At 36.3% G+C, this 24602-nt stretch overlaps 1 protein-coding gene across 5 annotated transcripts in view; it reads right to left on the minus strand.

Annotated features, from left to right (window-relative positions):
- The window catches only part of RDX (radixin), a 74793-nt gene that overhangs the window by 36123 nt on the left and 14068 nt on the right, over nt 1-24602 (minus strand). For 3 of the 5 annotated variants that reach the window (XM_047751924.1, XM_047751921.1, XM_047751922.1), the window contains 9 exons: nt 22877-22957; nt 20732-20815; nt 15783-15878; nt 14984-15258; nt 12062-12145; nt 11716-11862; nt 10512-10608; nt 9527-9690; nt 2857-2987 (listed from right to left, as the gene is read on the minus strand). In XM_047751924.1, coding sequence (XP_047607880.1) covers nt 2857-2987; nt 9527-9690; nt 10512-10608; nt 11716-11862; nt 12062-12145; nt 14984-15258; nt 15783-15878; nt 20732-20815; nt 22877-22888 — 1090 coding nt within the window. In that variant the 5' untranslated portion in view covers nt 22889-22957. Of the gene's footprint in view, nt 1-2856; nt 2988-9526; nt 9691-10511; nt 10609-11715; nt 11863-12061; nt 12146-14839; nt 14879-14983; nt 15259-15782; nt 15879-20731; nt 20816-22876; nt 22958-24602 lie in introns of those variants that run through there. The other 2 variants (XM_047751925.1, XM_047751923.1) reach the window with 2 other exon arrangements.

Consider the following 24602-nt stretch of genomic DNA (forward strand, 5'->3'; position numbering starts at 1 on the left):
ATATCTCAACAAAGCTACTAGAAAGAAGGTGAAACTAAACTTTATGATGAGATAAATCAGAATGATGTACGTCACCACTTGGGATAAAAGATGACTGTGAAGGATGTGGGGGGTGGGAGGGTGGTTCCCTGAATAAAGGTAATGTTTTGTATCTTGTTCTGGGTAGTTAGAAAAATAAATTCACTTTGTAAAAATTCATTGAGCCTTACACCTAAGAGGTATGAAAAAACTTCAATGACAGAAAAAATTTAAAATGACTTTATTTCAAAAAAATCTCAGAAAGCTAAGTTAGGGTTTACTTCCATTTTAGAAATCAGGAACCTAAGGAAATCTGGGGGCTACAATGACTTGCTATGGTCATTTTCCAAGTTAATGACAGAAGTCAAGCTTTCCCTCTATATGTAAACAGTGTATATCTAAAGTGGACAAGCCCCTCCCATTCACAATTACTACTTTTATCGCATTACCTGCTTATCTCCCCCACAGCACTTTAGAACTACATAAAATGATTTTTATTATCTGTTAATTTTATTACTCCATCTTTTCTCAATAAAGTGTAAGCTACATGAGAGCAGAAACCTTATCTGTTCAGTACTGTATCCCTAATACCTAGAACAGTGCCTCGTACAGTACAGGAAGTATCCAGAATGAATGATATCACTATACCCCCAACTCTTTCATATGGTTTGTCCCTTTGAAGGTGGAAATTCACTTTGGTATTTGTTGGAACAGGAACTAAATCCAAGTTTGGTTGTATTATATCTCAAATACAGTCACCAATATATATATTTTAAAGATGATTAAAAGGATGATAAAGGAAGCTGAATAATTTAACAATGATGAATTATAGGAATGTAAAATGTTAGAAAGGTTCTATTTAATGATTTATGAGTCACTTCAAATAATAACAACTTCAATTAAAAAAAAAAAAACTTTTTCCAAATGTTGGAATGTCATCATTCCAAAATGACAACAATGAAGTACAGAAGTTTCTTCTCAAATAAAAACATTATAGATTTATCTACTAAAATCATGAGTTAGATATGGCCAGAGTTACTGCACTTGAATAAGAATTTAGCATAAATTACAAGACAATCATGTAGAGTTTAGGACAGCCTGGAAAAGCTTTATTATTCGAAAAGAAAAAGAAAAAACAAATTGGATGTCCTCTGCCTTAGGCTGAGTGATCTTAAACTGTTGTTAGGGATGCTCTATATTCTTTCTTATGTTCTATCTTCCTTTTATTTATTTATTTTTTCCTATCTTCCTTATATTCTTGAGTGCTTCTTTACTTGAGTACTTTTCTGTATGTAATCATTAGTATTTTTATTATACAAACTAAATAAATGAGATGTAAAGATTTAATGAACAGCTATTCTCTCAGAAAAGGTATTATATAAATGAAAAAATGCTACCATTCAATCTTCTCTTTAAAATTGGATGAATACCATCAATTTCTTTAAACTCTCCTTTTAAAAACACACTTTAGTACAATCCAGATGTGTTCTTATAGCATTCTTCCTCTGAAGGTATTGTTTATACATTTCACATGGCACTTAGTACATGTTACCTCACTTTATTAATACTTTTATGTACACATCCCACTCCTGCCACCCATACAGGCCTCTCCCATGAGTGCTATGTATCTGTCTTTCTAAAATGCAGCACAAAGTAGGCACATCATAAATGTCTGCTTTAATTGATGAAAAGGGTACAGAGAGTGGTAGAAACAGCAACAAGCTGCAATTTAGGAAATAGGGTCTACCCTTGTGTTATGACTTGCAAACAAATCTCTTTACTACCTATGGGCTTTAAATAGTTTCTAGGTGTGACAAGTGAGGCTTCTAATGAGTCAGGATAAAATCCAATTTTTTTTCCTCTATTTCTTCTCTTAGAAATATTATTTCTAATCACCCTGAAATTGGAATGATAAGTCAGTTTGTGGATTTATAACAATCTTTGTGATTTCCTCCTCTAGGTACCATTTGTAAATCTTTCTATCCACTGCTTAAAAGTATCTCCCCACCATGGTAGGCTGATGCAAGGAATGAAAATAAACCTTAAATAAGACTATTAGTTATTTCCAACAGAAGTGAATGGCCAATTCTACTAGTTGTCAGGAAAGTAGGTATTAATTCCAGTTTTATAAATAATGTAGATTTCATGATATCCCCCAGATCCCACTGCTTAGGAAGGGGCACAACATCTTATTTTGCTCAGTTATCTTTTTTCTTTTGTTGTCTGAAGGTAGTATATTCTAGAGTTACTTTATATGAATGTGCTCTCTAAACCCAATATACCCTTTCTATATATACAGCACAGCATTTTGATTACACTGACTAGAAGCAAGTTCTTCCAAACATCTTATCTGAAACAATCAAACAAACAAAACACGTCTATGTATTGTGTATTATTTAATATACTGAAATTAAGCTTAGAGACCATGTTCCAGGTGAGTTTAGTCAGAATAGCTTAAAGTACCTTAAATTACTTAGATTCTTAAAGTACTTAAATACCCATAAAATGCTTTTGTTTAAATGCTGGAAAGTATTAAAAAATATGTGTTTATGGAACCCTGAATAGTAATAGGAATAAATTAATATTTATGGTCATTTATAAGATATGAGACTATGTACACGAATATTCCAGTGCTTAAGTAAATGAAAGACAACACATGAACACTGTATAGCTGAATGTGCCTTTAACATGTTTATGATGTAATTCTACTAAGTATTAATTTGGCAATTAAATGTACTTATTCTGTATAAGACAAATAAGATCTAATAATAGTAGGAAATACTACTATCTGATAACAAAGGAACAATTTTGAATCCAGTGTCAAACAGAAACGTTTACCTTTCTGGGCTTTCATTGTCTGTTCTTCAATTTGCCTCAGACGTTCCATTAGCTCTTCCTTTTCACGCTCTATTCTTTCCTTTTCCTTTTCTGCTATTTCTCTTTTCTTCTTTTCATTCTCTAGTTGTGCCCTTAAAAAGAATCACAATTTTGTTGCTACAAATTAATAGACGGAAATATTCACATGAAGCCTAAGTGCTAACTGTGCATCAACTAAGAAGAGACTACAGCATAAATATCTTAACAGAGTCCTTTTTATATTCAGATGTGTTAAAAAAAAAAAATCAGTTTAAGAACAGAGGACTACACCATTACCTACACATATACTGAATTATAATGTATTTCTTTCCTTTCCCCCTTTTTTTGCTTTTTAGGGCCGCACCCACACAATACGGAGGTTCCCTGGCTGGGGGTCGAATTGGAGCTACAGTTGTGGCCTATACCACAGGCACAGCAACATGGGATCTGAGCCGCGTCTGTGACCTACACCACAACTCATGGCAATGCTGGATCCTTGACCCATGAGCAAGGCCAGGGATCAAACCCACATCCTCGTGGATACTAGTTGGGTTTGTTACTGCTGAGTCACAGGAGGAACTCCGGATCATAATGTATTTCTTATTGGTGAGGTATGTAAGTATAGTCAATGACTGTTTAAAATGAACTAACAATAAATTAAATGCCAGAACAAAATTAATTGCACCATTGCCATACCAAGAACGTGCCTTCTTTAGATTAGTAGGGGCCCTCCACTGGGCAAATAGCAAAGGCTTGAGGATGGTACTTAAGGTTCTTTTACTTTAAACAGTAAAATAACTTGGGAGAACAATTCTTCAATCATTAACAATTAATTAATACAAGCTCAATTTCTTTCTTTTTTCTTTTTGCTTTTTAGGGCTGCATCCGCGGCATATGGAGGTTCCCAGGCTGGGGGTCGAATTGGAGCTACAGCTGCCGGTCTACTCTACCGCCACAGCAACATCAGATCTGGGCCATGTCTGCAACCAGTATGACAGCTCACAGCAATGCCTTATCCTTAACCCACTGAGTGAGGCCAGGGATCAAACCTGAAACCTCATGGTTCCTAGTTGGATTCATTTCTGCTGCACCACAACAGAAACTCCAATACAAGTTTAATTTCTAAGATACGTTCAACTTATGCTTAGATATAAGATGATAAATTAGTTTTATCTCCTTTGACAAACTCCACAGAATAACAGTACATATCTAATGCTGTTTAAAAAAAGATCATCCTGAGATCTAGGTGGGAAAGACTGTGCTTCCGTCAATTAGATGTATCTGCCATGAGCCTAATGAGACTGCTCCTTTAAATTCAGCCGAACTCATTCATCAAATGTCTACCAAGGGCCTACTGTGGGTTAGACTCTATGTTGGGGGTCAGAAGTATAATGATGAATAAGAGTTACATGACACACTATGCTAATTATCAGATAATACTGTCTACTTTCACGAGAGTAATTTTCTTCTTAATTAAAAAAAATATGATTTCCTCTCTGAAACTTAGCTGAATCAGCTTAAATATTCCCAAAACACATGGCTTCCATTTGATGTCAAATCTGAATTTCAGGCCCAAACCATGTAATTTCCCAACTTGCAGTCTTTGGTAAGCTTATCAGCATTATCAATAATTTCTCACTCAAAAAACTTAACTTAAAAATTCCTACAGTTCCTAGTACCTATCTGCCTCCAATATCAAAAAAGAACCTAGCTTTGCAGCAAACACGCAGAGCTGTGACAGGTCAGCAAGAGATCAAACATAACCCATGGTGACCTCCTAGTGCTCCAAGGCAATACATTAAGTGTAAAGTGACCATACTTCCCAACTGGTTTTAATGACTCATCACTGCATTAAATAATCAAGGACCTGGAGTTCATTCATACGAGAGGACTGCCACCTCTGTTCAAGAGTTCCCTACAAAGTATGTCCTCAATGGCCAGGAAGAAAAGTTAACAACTAAGCAAGCACCCCTCTCCATCTAAGACTTGGGCTCACTCATTCACCTCTTTCTTCATCCCCAATTTTAATCTATAGAGTATATACAGGTAAAGAGACCTCAGGATTTGGGACCTCCCAAACCTCCCGAAGACAGGGGTGACAGAGGCTTAAAGAAATGTTTGAGTTCCCCAATTTCCTTGAGCAAAACAAGGGCCTGCTGGCTCCCACAGAGAAGGCCACCCTTTCTGTATTCTTTAGAAAACTCAAAGGCAGGCCTATCTTTGAAAGCAAGAGCACAGTACTTTTCAAGTAACTGTTAGAATGGCCAAGAGCTACTCTTTTCCATGCCAGACTGCCTGCCACACTGAGATGCTGAATAGTCTACCAGAGTTATGCCCAGCCTCTGCTCAATCATATCCAGTGATGCCAGTTCTCCAAGACAGTTACCTTCCTCCCTCCCTTCCTGAAGCCCTGGGACATTTCATGGGGACTTACACCACAAACCAGCTCAAGACCAAAGGCTAACGTAACATTCCATGAACTGAGAACCTTTCAGGTCCAGCTCTGGCACAGAGAAGGCCACTTCTGGAGATGGGTACTGGTGTTATTTAAGCTTTTCCCTACTGATGTTTCATTTGTTCTTTCCTAAGGATGGGGTCAGGAAAACAAGACTAAAGGTAACAATAAGCAAGCTCAAAGGAAGGTTTACTCTTGGCACTTAAAAATAGAATAAATGTGTAGCTGATATTTAACCTGATTAAAATATTTAAAGCATTCTATAAAGTTTACTCTGTTGCTTTCTCATGATGATTGTGCTTCACATCTTATAAGAAATCTCCCGTGACTACAGACAGCCATCACCACCTAGCACCTCATTCAATTAACACAAATGCCTTTGGCTCTCCACATCTCTTAGTGATACCTAGTTTTGACAGGCGTATCTTATCCCTTTTAAGAAAGCAAAAAAGTCTGTTTCTCCCTTAAACACTGTTGGAAGACGGACCTGGTCCATTCACTGGTCCCTAGGCATGCCATGCAAACTCTTCTCCTTAACACATATGCTTAGGTTGGCTTCTGAAAATATCTTACCTCCGTCTCTCGTTCTCAAAGTGAAGTCCCACTTTCCCCATGAAGCCTCTTGTGATTACTCTAAACCACAGAGATAAATATTTTTCCTCAGAGTTTGGATTTGGAAATACTCATTTGACCAAGTTGTTCTATTTTAAGAATATAAATAATATATTAATAAACTATCAATCCTTTCTACTAACAAGCAAAAATATTTTAGAATGCCTTACTTTTTTAAAAACTATTGGATGGGCCTAATTACATTTTTCTTAAGTGAAGATTAAAAACTGCTGTATTCAACTTCTATTCAGACTATGTATTAAAAATACTAAGAATTATTATAATAGCTACTATATTAAGCATCAGGTACTTGGATAAATGCTTTTACATCAATGTCATTATTTCTCACAAAAACCCTTCAAAGTAGAACTATTATTTTCATTGTAGGTGCAAGAGAACAGTAGCTCAGAAGCTACTTGTTCAACAAATATCAGAGAGGATTCAAACACAGATTCATCTAATTCCAAAGCCTATATTCTTTGACTCCAGCTAAGTCCTAGTGATCTAGGCAGTTAGCCATGGCACAGACTATCCCACAGCTAACCTGGTACATAGGTGTCTGACTCTAAACTGTACACTCAATTCAATTCAGATGTAAATAACTTAAGAACACAGATTATAGGGACCAATAACCCACTGAATATAACATCATTTTTATGGTTAAAAAAAAAAAAAGTTATGAGAGTTATGGGGAGAGAAATGTTGCCACATACGCCAAGGCCCTGCAGGGAACGAAGCTTCCTTGCTGCCCCTTCCCAACTACTGCTCTTGCCCAAGAAAGCCCCCAGCAGCACAGGCAGCAAACCTCTGAGCAACAACTCAAGTATGTCTGCTGGCTACTTTGCTACTGGGCTTGACCAAAACCATTTCCACATGCACAGCTTTCATTTCCCTCTCTCTGACCAACACAGCAGAGAGTAAAGGGAAGACTTGACATATGCCATTTCTGAAACACTGCCAATCCCTATGTGGCTGCTCTAATATAAAGCATCCTCTAGGAATTCAAATGAATTAATCCATTGCTGAATTCCTACTGTGTACAAAACAATCAATAAATGCTTGCTAATTAAAGGCAGGAAACTTTGATAGAATCCAACAAAGGAGCCATGAGATTGTTACTGTATTTTTTAAAAAAGAAACTCGAAATCTTCCAGTTTTATCTAGACCTCAGAGTAACTAAAATATGGCACCATCACCAAATGGTGTTTATTTGGTATTTATTAATTATACTACACTCCTATGTGTGAGAAATAAAGGACAAATATATTTAAGAATGTAAATAAGATATCAGCCTTATAAACAAGCAGAACAGTGAGGACATATTTATTATTGCTTGATGAGTACTAGACGTAATTTCTTACTTAACTTAGGAGACCATAGAGAGGAACAGAAAGGGAAGGGAGAAAGTGTGAGAGTGGGTGAGAAAAAGAGAGTTTTGTCTTTGAGAGATGGAGGGAAAGGTTATGCTGAATAAGAAGTATGTAAGACTAGAACAAAGCCACATGAGAACAGTGACAATGACAGACCATAAAGTTAATAATCTAACTTAGTATCTTTAATGGCAGGGTCAGGAATCACTGCAAAGTTTTATGCTTGTGTAAAAAATGTTCTGTGAAGTAGTAAACTTCTCTAAGGCAGGCAACTTGAGGGGAAGTCTGATTTAACAAAATACCTGAATTACACAGAACATTTAAGAAAAAGATATATCTGGAGTTCCCACTGCGGTGTGGTGGGTTAAGAATCTGACTGAAGAAATTCCCATTGTTGGCAGGTTACAAACCCGACTAGGATCCATGAGGACATGAGTTCAATCCTTGGCCAGGTGCTCAGTGGGTTAAGGATGCAGCATTGCTGTGGCTGTGATGTAGGCCGGCAGCTACAGCTCCAATTTGACCTCAAGCTTAGGAACCTTCCCATATGTCGAGGGTATGGCTCTAAAAAGCAAAAAAAAAAAAAGAATCTACGAATCTGACCGCAGCAGCTCAGCCTGCTGCGAAGGCGTGGGTTCTATCCCTGCTCCACTGCAGTGGGTTAAAAGACCTGGCATTGCTATAGCTACAGCATAGATCGCAGGTGCGGCTCAGATTCAAGCCCTGGCCTGGGAACTTCCATATGCCACAGGTAAGCCAGAAAAATAAAAAATAATTTTAAAAATTTTATCTAATACAAACGCTAAAGATATAGGCAGCAAAATTTTATTTAGCAGAGGACCGTTTTAATTACTGGATTCAAATCATGTTATTTCCAACACAATATATGTTTGTATATATGGTTAGGATGCCTCAATTTTGTTTTCTTTAGGACCTACTCTATTGTTAGGTTACTAAGTTATTTTACAAAGGTTTCCTCTATAGAGGTTAACTTTAATTTGGTCTCTAAATTTTTTTCAAATAAAGCATAAAATCTAAATTAATGTAGAATCAGATTTGGGAATTACATTGCTGGACGTAGTAATGTGGTTCCAGTGTCAACAAGGATTTTATTCAATATTTTTCCATTTCAAAAATCTCAATTTAACATATTAAATATATCTTTTTTGAAACTCCAAGTGAACTGTGGTTAAAAAGATCAGTGTTGGAGTTCTCTTGTGAATCAGCAGGTTAAGGAGCCAGCGTCACTGCAGCGGGAGGGTAGCTGCTGTGGCTTGGGTTCAATCCCTGGCCAGGAAACTTCTGCATGTCATGGGTGTGGTCAAAAAAGAAAAAGGAAAAAGAAAACTATCAGTGTTGCTGGCAGGAAGTACTAGTGTTATTCTCTTATATATGGTGACGCTTCAGTTCTACAATGTCACTACCACTGCTTCAAAGCAAAACATTCAGCACATTCTTACCCTGAAAAATTAAGACACAGAAGTCACAAGCAAAACAAACTTAAAACATTTCAAACTACTATATCCACACCAAAGTCTGTCAGTAAGAAGCATGCTTGATAATAGAAAACCACATCTGTGAAGGCCTGAAAAGCTATTTTCTCAGAAATATGTCAAAGATTTCTAACTTAAAAAAAAAAACAGGGATTTCCACTGTGGTACAGTGGGTTCAAGATCTCACGTTGCCGCAGCTGTGGTTCGGATTCGATCCCTAGCCTGGGAACTTCCACATGCTGCTGGGGTGGCCAAAAATAAAAAGATAAGATTTCTAACTTGATAATACTACATACTCATTTTAAAAGATAGAGATAATACTATCTTTCAATTTTAATACAATGAAAATAATGTAAAAATGCAAATTTAGAGTATGTTAAAGAAACTGATAAGCTTTCTTAAATTTTAGATAACCTACTCCTATCAATTAAAAATAAAAGGCTAGGAGTTTCCACTGTGGCTCGGCAGGTTAAGAACCCAACACTCTCTGTGAGGATGTGGGTTCAATCCCTGGCCTCTCTCATTGGGTTAAGGATCCAGAGTTTCCACAAGTTGTGGTGCGGGTCGCAGACATGGCTTAGAGACATTGTGGGGTAGGCCAGCAGCTGCAGCTCTGATTCGACCCCTAGCTCAGGAACGTTCAAGTGCTACCCTAAAAAGAAAAAAAGAGAGAAAAAAATTTAAATGAATGAATGAATAAATCAGGCTATAAATTGCCATACCTTTCCAGCTGCTTCTGATGTTTCTCCTCCCTCGCCTGAGCCTTCATCTGTTGCACTTCAATGGTGTCAGGCTTCCTTCTTCGCATGTACAGTTCATGGTTTCCCATGCATAATGCCAAGATCCGCTTATTGATTCTCAGGCGAGGTGCATAAAAAACAAAATCCTAAACATAAAGGTGTCTGAATTTAAAACCTTCATGAAGGGTAGTCCCTGTGCTATGAATTCCGTCATATTCCACATGGTTTAGAAGTCTTCACTCCCCATGTATAGGCCACACTTTGACATAACTGGTTCTTTGCCCTTTCATCCTCCACCAGTTTTGTGGAGAAGCTAAAGTTCTTATCTTCTCAATGCATTAAATGTTATCCTTTTTTTTTTCTCCAACGTAACTATGACCATCTGTTCCTTCACCCCAAAGGAGGATTTTTTTTATTTTGCCTTTTGTCAGTAATTTCAAAATTGGACATTTGGGTGGGGCTGTTAATCTTTTTATCCTAGAAATGTTTTCCATATCTTTTTGTCTTTCCAGTAATTAACAGGGTTAAAATACCAGAGTATACTTGATTTTCTGAAGAATCAAAAAATCTATTTAAATAGAAAGATTTCTTAAGTTCAAGCTTTGAGTTATACAAAAACACAAAGTTCATAATGCAAAGCTCTATGAACAAGTTAATTTAGAGTAGGGTTACCTCTAACTCTAGCCACCAACAAACATGGTTTTTTTCTTAATAGGAATGGTGAACGTTTTCAACCACCTCCTAAGAAATATTATCTTATAGTTAAATCTCAATTAAGACAGATTTCTAGTGCCTTAGATAATGTAAAAAGATTAAAACTTTGTATTTTTAATAACATTATTTCATCATTGGGAAAGTTACAACTATGAAGAGAATATTCTTCAGAAGCAATTCAATAAAGGAACAATGCCAGCAAAGTGGCAGAAATTTAAAGAGTTAATACATAAAATAAAAGAATTTTACTTACAGGTGCCTTTTTGTCGATTGGCTTTATAACAAATTTTTTGTCATTAAATGAAATATTTCTGATTTCACTCCAAGGAAAACCAATTTTAGGTGTTAACCTTAAAAAAATGAGAGCATCCCTTAACATGAATAGATTCTCATTATAAAAAGAAAGTGAATGATTTCAGTTAAGTTCAAAGTCCCCTTTGTCCACATCTCCAACCCCAATCCCTCCCATCTGGAGCCAACCTCTCTCCAGAGTCCCTGTCTGCATCAGTATTTATTATAACCATAGCAGGTGCTCTGATGGAAACTAAGTCAAAATTTTTTCAAAAAAAGAAAAAGAAAAAATTATGTCCACAAAGTCATTTTTCCTTTTCAAAGATTTCAAAATTTTATCTTTTGAATGATAAAGCTTATTAATTTGCTTTGTGCTATATAAAAAAAAAAAATCAGAGTAAAACCAGAAAAATACTCTCTTCTGGAGGTATTATATATGATTAGGAATGTGTATTTTACTAGATACCTGTAATAATGAAAATAAAATTCTTGAGCCAAACTGGACTAAAAAAAAATGTCCTAGGAGAAGGCATTACTGGCATAGACTTGGATACTTATGTGATATGGTAAAGAAGAGTATAAAGCAATTGTAGCTATCATTACCAAAAAAGCCTGATGCTTAAAAACTAATACCTGGTCAATTTCAAAATAAAATTACACTATTCACAATGCATGACACAAAGAGTATTTTACTTTATTAATGTCCAAAAATATTCAAAACAATTCCTATAAAATGTTCCCCCAAAAGTGTTACAAAATACAATTATAAACCTATTAATTCGCTGTCTCACTGCTCCTGATTTATATGTTAATTTCAATTTCAACCTACAAGCCAGGCATAATATTAAGGAATCACTCTTTATCTATGAAAGAACAAATTTTAATTAAGCTACTAAACATAACTCACATCAAGAAGAACACTTTAAATAAAAGTGAATCATTCTATTTGATAAATTCACTTGAGAAGTGGAATTCTGAAACTGCAAGATGTTGTGAAAATGGAAATATGTTATCTGAGAGCCTATATGGCACTAACTCATCTTTTAATTTGTAAGGGGGGACAGGCAGACAAGAGTAATAAACCCCAAAAAGAACTTCTGCAAACTTAAAGAGTACTATACACACCACTGAATGAGACTAGTTTACCATTCAACTAATTTACTTACTTATCATCATGTTCATAAATATTCAGACCCAAAGCATCAACGCCTAGCCACAATTCAGTTCCCTTTTTATTTTTTATTTCAAAATAGTTGACTCCATACATTTCTAGATCTTGTGCAATCTTCAGGTATTCCATCATAGAATCTTCCCTGTTGAAATAAAGCTAATTTTAAAGCACGTAAGTATCTAAAACCAAACAAATTATGAAAACACTCTGCATTAAAATTTAGTACTTTATATTTATCCATGTAAGACAAATAATCTTTTAGGGATAATCTGATGTAATAATAAATCTAATAAAAAATAATAATTTGAGGAAAAACACTAAGAAAATAGCAACCTAAATACCTCAGCATTCCTCTATGTTCTTCATGCCAGTTCTGTATCCTTTCTTCCCACTGTTCTTTTGTCAATTTGTGTTGTTCCAAAACACTGTAAGAAAAAAAAACTATGAAAATGCCTCTAAGATTCAAAATCGATATTCTTTTTAAAAGTTTAAATCATTCAGCACCTTAACTGTGGTGGTCACAGAAGTCCATACACATGATAAAACTGCCCAAAACTAAGAGCTACACACAGACACACAAATGACTACAGTGACACTGGTAAAACCTGAATAAGGTGAGAAGGCTGCATCAATGTCAACATCCTGGCTGTGTTACTGAACGAAGCCATGCAAGACAGTACCATTAGGAAAGGCTGCAAGAACACAGTGTCTATCTTTTTTTTTTTTTTTACGACTGCATATGAATCTACGATTATCTCAAAATGTAAAGATTCTATGATCCTGAAATTAGTTTTAAGAATTCATGTTTTTAGAATAGTTATGGGAATTCAAATGTTTGAAGTAAATAAAATATTGGACAAAAGAAGGGAAAATGACTGCCTCATTATTAATTTAAAAAATTAGAGAGGAACAGATTGAAAATCAGAATTCTGGGAGTCTTAATTCTTCTATGACTCTGTATGTACTTTTTTTGCTGCTAAATGTAGTTACTTCTATAGGTAATACTTTTATATAAAAAGTATACAAGTGAGATGTCATTTTTTTTAACCACCTGCACGCACCCTTCAAATAACTTGTCTTTTGTATCCTTCCAGGGTTTCTTCCGCAAATGTCGGCAAACACAAATTCTTATTTTCAACTAGTAATATTTTAATATGAAATGAGCAAATTCAGATGCCCATGATTTACTTGCTATGTCTACTATTCTGCTACATATTTCTATCCTCCTTGGAATTATGATGATAGCTATCCATCTTCCTTTATTGGTGAATACTCAGATCCTATTTTACTGAAAGCAAAAGCTATGGTGTTAAAAATTATTATTTTTTTACTATGTAAAACTATTACAGTAAAACCGTGGATTTGTTAGTATAAAGGACCCTTGGATGAGTTCCTTAACAGGGCTTCAGACAGGCCATGATGTCCTTACTAAACAAGCTGCTGCTATGGGGAAGATGTCTGTCTTCTTCCGAAGAGAACTTAAGTTTCCACATTTTTTTGTCTTCATACTTTCTCTTGCTCTTTAGCCTCTGTGCTCAGCAAGACGCAAGTCTGAGGGCATAATCACTGCAGTCAAGTGCAGCTAATTATTACAATGTTAACTAAATGCAAAGGTATGGGTTAATTAAATTGGATGCCACTAAGATTTATGTTCTAGTTTTTTATACCCTGCATTTCAAAACTCATTGCTTTGCATTTTGTATAATGTGCTTGTATTATTAATCTGCCTAACTGGTTTGCAAATATCCAAAAATTTCCACCTTTTTTTTTCCTTCTGTCCAGAACAAAGGAGTCCTTTTTTATGGTAAGGAATTATCTGTCCCACTTGACTTTAAACCTGTTTATTTGGGCTTTTAAATGATTTCTCCTTTTATTCACTCAGCATCTTCACCAGATCATTTAAAGTCCCCTGCCTAAAATTTGAACTAAGAAGAGTAAACTTCTCTCTGAGTTCTAAAGAAAAATCTCCACATATCTTCTAATATCAGGGTCATGTATGCTACTACAATTAAGAACTGAGACATTTAAAAGTAACGTTTGATGTTGGACTGTAAGATTTTATAAACAATATGATCAACTAACACTTGCATCACATTTCCAGTTAAAAGTGTAAAGCATACAGTTCATGAACTGTAATCATAAACAGTAAGGTTGACAAAGCAAAATTACTATCCTCAGTTTGCAGATACAGGTACTGAGTTTAGGTTATGTACCTAAGGTCACATAATTAGCAAAGGGTAGAATCAAGCATTCAAAATCTAGGTCTTCTGTTAATGATACTTTCCTATAGCCACCTACTTTAAAATAACTGTTATATTGAAATTGAGTTGCCCTAAACCAAGTTCCCTTACCAAGTTTTTGGTTAATCTCTCCATCTAAAACTTTATTCCTTTCTTTGTTCCCTCTGGCCTCAATCCTGTGCTAACTGAATAGTCAGATGACTAAAACCACCACTGTCAATAACATCATTAATGTACTAAAACTGCTGTTGTCATCATTAGTGTACAAACTCGAGTTGTTTCTCCAGGGCAAGATGAGCTACCAGACCCCTGAGCCATGGACCACTTGGCCAGAGAATCATAAACCAGAGACACCTGACTTCTGAACTATCACAGACAATGATCAAGATCCAGCCTCTTTGTTCTTCCGCTTTATTTATTTATTTTAATTTTTGTTCTGCTTTTAAAATCTCCTCCTGAAGCGCATCTCCCACCTCCTTGCCTTGGTGCCCTGCAATAAATGCTATACTTTCCTTTACCACAACTGGGTGTCAGTAGACCGGCTTTGCTGCCCGAGTTCAGTGTTGTAACAACAGGGGCAGCAGTATGCTGCAGATGTGAAAGAGCTCTAGCCTAGGAGTCTGAAATCAAGCTTAAAAAGCTTTGTGAGAAGTTAGAAATTTAATTTTAGTTCCATGGGGGAAACATAGCCTGAAATTTACAATTTTCGAAAGCATTTATTAAGCCCTTATCTACCTGTGTGAGAATTCTGACTAAATAGCAGCGACAGTCACGTCCTACTTAAGCCCAATTTATCACTGCCTCCATTTATTGCTTATCTTGTGGGAATGAGATGAGGTAGAAAGTTTAGATAATTACAGAGTATATAAGTGTGTGTACCTTCTGGGTCATGACTTTTAAAAGCATACTCTCTGATCCAGCTGGCAAGTTAAAATCTAAAAACACACAATGAAAACCAACTATTTACAAATTTCTAAAGTATAATTTTTCAGAGAATACAGCATCAAAGCAGGTTTCACTCACCGTTGGGGTAGGAGCCTATCATTAGCCAGGTAGCCTGGTTTATGAATCTCTTTATTATAATCTCCGTACTTGGCCTGGACAGCATAGGAAGCCAAAAGAACTGCCGTTTCTGGGGGACAATATATCTCATCATTTAAGATAGCTTCTTTAACTTGCAAGAAGAAAAGTCTCTGCGTTATTTCTTGAATCAGTTCCTCAGAAACATCTTCAGGAAAGAACTTAGCTCTAAATTTGAACTGCAAAGGATTCTCTTTTTTAACATCTTGCTGTGTCACCTGGAACAGGAATTTCAAATACAGTCAATAAAATCTCAAGTTCCCAGCAACTGACCACAGTCACATAAAATTCTTTATGGAAAAAAGCAGGATATAAAACGTGAGAGTCTAAATCTATTAAGAGTCTAGCGTGTAAGATTCTAAACCTATTAAAAAACGTATGTGAGACTCTATGCTCATGAATGGGACCAGTAACTCACAGATCCTAATAACCAAATTGAAATTTCTGAGAAGCTTATCCTGCAGCTGTTTAAATTGAGATCAAACACTAATAAGTTACACCTAATCATACTTCTTAGGTGGTAAGTTTTCAAATAGGAAAAGTGAACATTTCTTTTTTCTAAGATAGTAAGCTGATGGTACCTTACTAAATTAAAAGACATGACACCACTAATGACTCATATAGAGATAACTGTAACTGAGCCTTGAAATCAGTCAGACTGAGCTTTTCTGGCACAAATTCATAATCAAGGTAACCTCAAAGCAACTTAATTATTAGCTGAATGTTGTCACACACACTTTACCTTTTTATTTAGTTTAAGCCATGTAGAATATCCCTTGCTGTCCACATACTGCAGCCCAAAAAACCAAACCTCACGCAAACCAACTGTTTTCACCACCTGGGAAAAAAAAAAGTCAACTGGAGTTCAACACTCAGGTTATAACTAGATAGCACTATACTTTGAAAGAAAAAAACTAAACAGAAATTGTAGGTATATTCCTTTGCTATAGGAAAAGATCTTTCCTAAGTTTAACATACTTAATTAAAGGAACATTTCTAAAAACTTAAATTCAGGTATTATTTATTAAATTGTGTAGTGTCACTTCAATTTTATTTGATCCACTTTTCTTAACCTCCTTTTCCTTCTCATCTCCCATTATGACCCTAACAGATAACAAGAAGAATCTAGGGAACAGATACAGAGCTGTTATAATCCCACTTTCCTAGTTCAGTTTACCCCCAAAACCACACTATCAGGTAGCCAAGGTAAATAGTATCGTTTTGGTGGTAAGAGTCTCTGAGGACATGTGAATTCCATGGCTCAGGTTATCCAACTGCTCACTTCATTCCCATTCCTACTTCCCTTCAATCACCATCCTACAGTCTATGTTTTACCCCCACTGAGCAAGAAATCATTCTTAGAACATGTCATAAATTTTACTCTTCTACACTTTGCTCATGCTTTTTCCTCTGCCTAGAATGTTTCTTCTATACTTTTACCATGTGTTAAGTAATGTATTCCTCAAGGCCCAGTCCAACTAACATGCCTCTGTGAATGAAGTTTTCTAATCATCTAGATAAAATTAATCACTTGTTCCTTGATATTCCCATAGTACTCTATCTATACTGTTACTAGAACATTTATTTTTTCATAATTAACTATTAGTAGAGTGTCTATTTATCCCCCTTGACTTTAAAATTAAGGACAGAGATTATTGCCTATTTATCTTAATATCCATGTCATCTCAAAGAATGTTGAGCCTGAGACAGGTACTCAAAAGTACTAGGGTAAATAAAGTGATAAGATAGGACCCACACGCAGGATTATGCCAACAAAAGTATACTTTTAAAATCTATAATTAAAATAAAATGAGGGAGGTGAGAGTTTATGAAGATTTTTAAAGCTTTACAGAAAGATTTAACATTAGTTCTTAAGTAACAGACATGGTTGCTTAATCTAAAAAGAAAAATGGGGAAAAAAAAAAAAAAAGCCAGGCTTTTTGGTTTCAAGATAGCAAATTGACTGGAGTTCCTTTGTGGCACAGCAGGTCAAGATCCAGCATTTTCCTCAGAGCAGCTTGGGTCACTGCTGTGGCGTAGGTTCTATCCCTGGCCTGGGAACTTCCACATGCAGCAGGTGCGGCCAAAAAAAAAAACCCAGCAAATCAAACCTTTCAGTTTACTTTCCCCTCTTGAAAAACTTCACTGAAATGACACGCAAAATTTAAATGTTTAGCTGTGCTAGGAAAAGTTACCACATTTTTTTTAAATTGAGAAATTTCTGGATTAAATGGGATATAAAGACTCATTCTGACAGCCAAAGTTGATCAATACCAAACAACAAAAACTTTCATATGGACAAAGGACAGGTTGTCCAGGGGAGTTGTCCAATGGTTAGGATTTGGTGTTTTCACCCCTGCAGCCTGGGTTCAATCCCTGTTCTGGGAACTGAGATCCTACATCATGCCGCTGCATGCCTCAGCCAAAAAAAGAAATGTCAGGTTGTCCCAACAAAGATATAGGAACTGTTCCAGCTCAGAGCAGCAGGAGTAGGGAAATGTACAAAGGTCAAGAGCAGCAGAGAGAAGTGTATCAAAGCAGCAGGCCTCAGCTTTTGCCTCCAGGCTTTGTGTGATTCACAATGCTGCTAAATAAGAGGGATCTGCCACAGAGAGACACAAGGGACAATCTTTCAACTCACTTTAGCCCATCACAACACACACCAGGAAGAACAAGAGAGCTCAGCTGTAAAATTCCCTGAGTTCTCACCCTCCTCCGTGGCTCTTTACTGACTTCTGAAAGTGTTCTAGGTAACTTTTAATCGCATGCTTATAATTAAAAACATGACCTGAGCACATAACTACAACAGGGGTGTATTTACTTATAAATTATGCTATCACACTAATATATTACAAAGCATATTTTTAACACATAATTTGAAATAGGCAAGACAAAAATTTTAATATTTTTTCTTACATCCTAACAGATCATGTTGCGTACTCCCCAGAGGAATTACTACTCTAATTCCACAGGCAGAAGCTGAAAGAGGAGGCTATCGAAGGAAGAGTCAGCAGGGAGCAAATCAAAGGACCTCAAGCACTCAACCAGAGGCCCTGCACAGCCACCTAGCCTCAAGCTGACATCCTAGCAGAGGTGAGGCTTTGCTACAGGCCGTAGGTCTGCTCCTGGCCTGACCCTGAACTTAGCGACCTGACAGCTCACCCAGACCCTCGCAACATCTAAGGAAATGCTTCTTTTTAGAGCCTGGCATTTGGGCTTAAGTTGTCAGGAAACAGAACAGGGACTACAGGAATTAATTGCTGAGAGAGTCCGTAGCAGATAACAATACTCCTTAACTTAGACTCCTTCATTTGCAACACGAAATGTGTGTGTATCAAACACTGTTCTATGTCCTTAACATGTATTCTAAATTAGTTCTCACAAAAATCTTCTGAGGGAGTAATATTATCATCCTAATAGTACAAATGAGAAAAATGAGGCAGAAGAGTCATTTGTGCCAAGTCAAACTAGCTCGGATTCTACCTTAGGCAGTGTGGCTCCAGAGCCCACACTTTTCAACTACAACATATTACTGCACTATTTACATAAGGTTTCATTTTCCCCTGGTGTCCAAACTGAAGCAATGTGCTTAATAAAAACCAACTATTTTACTTCTCACTATCCAACACCGAAAAGGCCCACCTCTGACTAGTTTCTGATGCAAAACATTCTGCTTACTATTAATAAGATTTCAACTTGCTATGAAGTATAGTAAAGCTAACTCCATTCACATTTTTATTCAAATAAGATAAGCTATGTATTTACAAACAAGAGACTTAGAAGAATCAAGAGAAGTGAACATTAGTTCACAAAAGTGAAATAAATGTAATGTATGGTGCATGCAGCTGCTTATGATGTTGCTTTAAAAATGTGCTCACTCGGAGTTCCCGTTGTGGCGCGCAATGGTTAACGAATCTGACTAGGAACCATGGGGTTGCGGGTTCGATCCCTGCCCTTGCTCAGTGGGTTGATGATCTGGTGTTGCCATGAGCCGTGGTGTAGTTCGCAGATGCGGCTCAGATCCTGCATTGCTGTGCCTCTGGTGTAGGACGGCGGCTATGGCTCCAATTTGACCCCTAGCCTGGGAACCTCCATATGCTGCAGGAGTGGCCCTAGGAAAAGGTAAAAAGACAAAAAAAAAAAAAAAAATGTGCTCACTCACAACACAAAGCCCTTCATCTTCCAAAAAGACTTTATCAGGGCTTTCAAGTTCATTAATCTAATCAGGAGATTAAGTTACTGCTTTGTCAAGAGAAAAAACAACTTCCTGGGAGCTTAAAATTTTTATTTCATCTTATTTTGGATCAGTACGTCATGGAACAACACCTAATAAAACCAAGATGTCTACTATGCTATTTACTGCTGTAATGCCAGAAACTAACTCTCCCATTCTCTAAGGCCAAAAAGTTAGATCAGAGACCACTGCTTTCCTGCTCACATGTAACAGTTTATGTAAGAGTTACCTTCCTCCTTTTAGCAATCAATTCACTTCTTCACCACTTGATCTCTGGGGTCGCCAATCTCTTTCCTCTTTTTCTCAATAAAACTTGATTACTTACAACATTATACACAGTATTACTTGGGGAGCCTAAACAAAAACACTGAATGGCTTAGAGTAGATCCCAGACAATTAAACAGAATCTCTAGAGGTGGTTTCCAAGCACTGCCTTTTTTTTTTCTTTTTAAGCTCCCCAGGGTGGCTCAAATGTGCACTCAAGAGTGAGAAAAAATGAGATTAGTCATCGAAGTTCCTTAACAAGACATCCATGTTCTAATTCCAGGCCAGCATCTCCTGAGCCTACGTGGTTGCTCCTGCCATCCCCTTGAAACCAAGCCCCTCCCAAAACCAAGCACCATGCAAGTTTATGATTAACCTCTCTATCCAACTTTATTCCCTTTCTTGTTCCCTCCGACCCCAATTCTGTGCTAAGTGAACACTAATTAACTACAGTCAGATGACTAAAATTGCTGTTGCTGACAGATCATTAATGTGCTAAAATTGCTGCTGTATCATTAGATATCACCATAAACGTACAGGTTGCTTCTCTTGGGCAAGATGAGCTAACAAACCCCCAGGCAATGGACCACCTGGCCAGAGAATCATAAAGCAGAGACATCCTGATGACCAAACTGAAACTATGACTAAGAAATGTCACAAGACAAGGATTAACCCAGCTTGTTTTTTCCCTTAAAGCAAAACAAAAACAATACCCAACTAACTCAAAGACTCAGGTGGAGCAGATGTGAGACTTGTCTCCCCCTCCTTTGCTTGATGCTCTGTAATAAACCCTTACTTTGCTGCAAATGCCTGCTGTCAGACTTTGGCTTTCTGTGCCTCAGGCACATGAGCCCTTGCTCAGTTACAACCTCTGTCGAGGACCTCCACCTGTTCCATTCATGAACTATGAGGAATATCTGAGAATTCCTTTCAGTCCTCATTACAACGATTTGCATTCTGATGTTAAATAACTACCTGCTAATAATTATTTTTTAAAAGTCCCTATTCCTCGAATCTAGGAATGAGAAAAACTATAGGTACAGCTGTTCAAGACATCTGAACAGGTACTGTGAAAAATTCTAAGTGCTACATTGTTGCATTCTAAGTAAAGGTGCAGAGAAACACAGAAGGAAGTATGCAATAACATCCACACTATGGTGTCAAAATTGCATACTTCATGTGATAAATGATACCTGATCAAAAAGCTGTTTGCCAGTTGTATTGGGCTGAATGGCAAATTCCAGCTCAGCATCCATTGTAGTTACTCTTACATTGATCTGCAATAAAAGCAAAAGGGGATAATCAGTAGAAAAAATACTTGGAGCATTACGCATGAGAAAATGCTTTTATCTGATTTATAAAATAAAATGGCATACTATGTAGGCAACAAAGAGCAACTCTATGGGGTACCCAATATTTTATTAAAGTGATAGTTTGCAGAGGACTTTCCTAATGCCTTCAGCACAAGCTGCCCCCTCCCTCCTCTGATCATATCTCTCCCATCACCTTTTAAAGTGACTCAATAGGGAGTTCCTATGGTGGCACAGTGGAAATGAATCCAACTAGTATCCATGAGGATACGGTTCAATCCCTGCACTCACTCAGTGGCTTAAGGATCTGGTATGGCCGTGAGCTGTGGTGTAGGTTGCAGACGCAGCTTGGATCGTGTGTTGCTGTGGTGTAGGCCGGCAGCTGCAGCTCCAATTTGACCCCTAGCCTGGGAACAGCTGCAGCTCCAATTTGACCCCTAGCCTGGGAACATCCACATGCCGCAAGTGTGGCCCTAAAAAGACAAAAAAACAAAAAACAAAAACAAAAAAAAACCAAAAAACAACAAAAAAATGATACAAATGAATTTACAAAATGTGATTTACAAAAGAGAAACAGATTCCCAGATTTCAAAAACAAACTTATGGTTACCAAAGAGGAAATGCATGTGTGGGGGGAATAAATTGGGAGCTTGAGATGAACATATACAGCCTACTATATATGAAATTAACCAACAAGGACCACTGTATAGCACAGGGAACTCTACTCAATATTCTGTAATAACCTTTATGGGAAAAGAATCTGAAAAATAATGAATATATGCATAATGGAATCACTTTACTGTATACCTGAAACTAATGCAACATTGTAAAGCAACTGCATTCTAATAAAATAAAAAAAACAGAGAACTTTTTCTGGAGGTTTTCTTCTATATCTAGCTTAAGAAATGCTTAAATCATGAATAGTCATTCAATTTTAGCAACTGCTCTTTCTGAATTTATTGTATGATTTCTCTCCTTAAAATTAACCATATGATTGGGGCAGACTGCTTGTTTATCCACCAAAATCTAACAGAATTACAGTCTGACACATGGTACTGAGCTACAGAACATGTCTCAAAAGATCATGAGCAGAAGAGATCAGGGCCACTTTTCAGCCTACGCATAAACAGTGAGCCTGCTTCCCTATGCTCCTCCTCCCTGCCTGCTGGGTAGAACTCAAACATGGCAGTAACTTACCTTTAACTATAAAGACAGTAATAATGCCCTGGCCCAGAAGTTCTCCAATTTCGTGGTCTCAGGATCTCTTTACACTCTTAAAAAATTACTAAGTATCCCAACAAGCTTTCTTTTATGTGGGTTATCTACCAATATTTACCACATTAAAAATTAAAACTGAGAAAAGTTTAAAATATTAATTCATTTAAATATAGCAAAAATAAACCTACTAGAGATTAACATAAATAACCTCATGAAAAATGACAATATTATAATATACCATTTTTAATCCTAAACTTTTGGTGACAGCTAACGTTCTCCACTCATTTATTTGGACAGCTTTCCAATGTAGTTGCAGCTTTCACATTCCTACCAGAAAAACATTAGAGTCCCAGTATCCACATTCTGCCTTTTCTTATTTTCTTTCACTTAACAATAAATTACTGTCTACTGAGCACTGAATGTGCATGTACCAGGATCTTCTAATCCTCAACATGTTCTCCTGAGTTTGTAATGAGTTATATCTCCATGTTATAGCTGAAGAAACTAAGAATTGGAGAGAATGAACTAATCTAACAAAGGTCACTCAGATTAAGTGGCAGAGCAAGGATAAGAACCAAGTTTGACCCCACAACCCATGGTAACCTTAATTACAATGTTACTGACACCTCTTCATCACTGGCCCAGATAACACTGTACTCTAGCCACATTAATCTAAAACAAACAACAGTAATACCAGTGCTTTTTTCTTCCCAACAATGCTATCATAATACTTTGCTTTGTTCCAAAAGGAATTTAATGCTATTGATATTTTATTAAGTAAGCAGTGTCAAAAGTAGTAAATACACTTACCGGTTTCGGCATTTTCCTTCTCTTTTTGTCTTTAATTTTCGTCTTTAAAAACTCTTTACGTTTATGAATTCTGTTGTACCTCTGTTAAAGAAAAGAAAGCATAATTGATCTGTTATCTTTTTATACAGTAATGTTTTTATTTAACAAAGTAATTTGTATAAATTTTTAAGCTCATATTTTAAACTGTTATAATTAACATGGAGCTCTATTAATTCCTAACACCCTCTATCATTTCATATTCTCTGAAAATACTTGTATTTGTGATCTAAAATAGCACACATCTCAAATAGCATATAAAGCATCTTGATCACCAACTGAAAGTTTTAATTTAATTACAGAAAACACAAAACAAGGAAAAGATTAGTAAGGGCTCAAATGTTTCCTCTTTCTGAGTCAGGTTCACCCCTACAAAGAATGTTAGAGAGGAGGACAGCAATACATAGATTCAGATTCTAGAGAAATGAAGTCAGGAACACTTTCAACCTTTCTTCTGTATTGCCAAAGACCAAAAAAAAAAGGAAATACTGATTAACATAAACTACAAAAAGATAACTTCTAAAGAAAATTATTTTTGCTCCTTGAAAATTTTAAATTCCAAGTAGAGACAAATATGCAAGAGTAACTTTTTCCTCTAAGGTGAATAAAACAGCCATATTCTGCACACTAGCAAGCTGCAGGCTACTTACCAGCAAGCTAATGGCCTTCACTGAAATACAGAATCGTCTTTAAGACCAATGTTAAATTATATCTTCTCCTGCTAAGGCAACAGTAGTAAATCTTAATCTAGGAAAGACAATATGCTATTTGAGGGTACATGTTCTTATAAACATTGAACAAAACTGGGCTTTCCTCCTCCCATAAACCTTCCAAAAAAATCTAACATTCTTAACCATTTAGTTGTCCAAAAAAAATGACTATCATTCCAATTTGAAAACCTAGAATGAGAAGTGTATTAATTACCTGAAAACAGCTTATATATAGGTAATAACTCTGCCAATACACACCACCTTCAACTAAATTGATATATAATTAATTTAAAATTTTAAAACTATATTAAATTGCTTGATTCTATTATTAATAAAACTAAAAATTCTCCAAATTGAAATAAAAACAAAGCTTTGAAGTAAAGGCATTTCCCTAAATCTCAGCCAACCACATTCAATAAACCTCTCTTGGAGGGAACTTCATCACAAAAAATTTCTAGTCTAATATATACTAGCCTATGAAATTCAGTTGGAAATATTAAATTCATTTCCTAAATAACTCTTATTGCTTAACTCTTAGCTAGGAAATGAGATATTCCCTGCATACAAGCACTTACTTTCATGAACCTAAATGTACTTCAGTCCTATCTTTTACTTTTAAATCCTCTTTTCATTCCTACTATCAAATTCATCTCAGGTCTTACAACAGCCTCAATACCAACCATTTACATCATTTATAAGCTAGTAAGTCCCAAATCTGTAACTTCAGACTTGCTTGGCTAACTTGGCTTCCTCAATATCTAAATGATAACTCAAATATAAATGGCTTAAATGCCCATACCCCGGAGTCAAATCTGCTTTTTTCCACAAGTTTTGGTAACTTTTCTAGAAAGCTATTCACAGTACTCTCTTTCTGACCTTTTTGTATCTACATCTATAGCTACGATTCCTTTTCCATTCCTAATACTGTTAATTTTTGCCTTCCCTTTTGCTTGATTAATCTTGCCACAAGTTTGTTTCAT

This window comes from Phacochoerus africanus, chromosome 11 (genome assembly GCF_016906955.1).
Source record: "Phacochoerus africanus isolate WHEZ1 chromosome 11, ROS_Pafr_v1, whole genome shotgun sequence".
Taxonomy (NCBI): domain Eukaryota; kingdom Metazoa; phylum Chordata; class Mammalia; order Artiodactyla; family Suidae; genus Phacochoerus; species Phacochoerus africanus.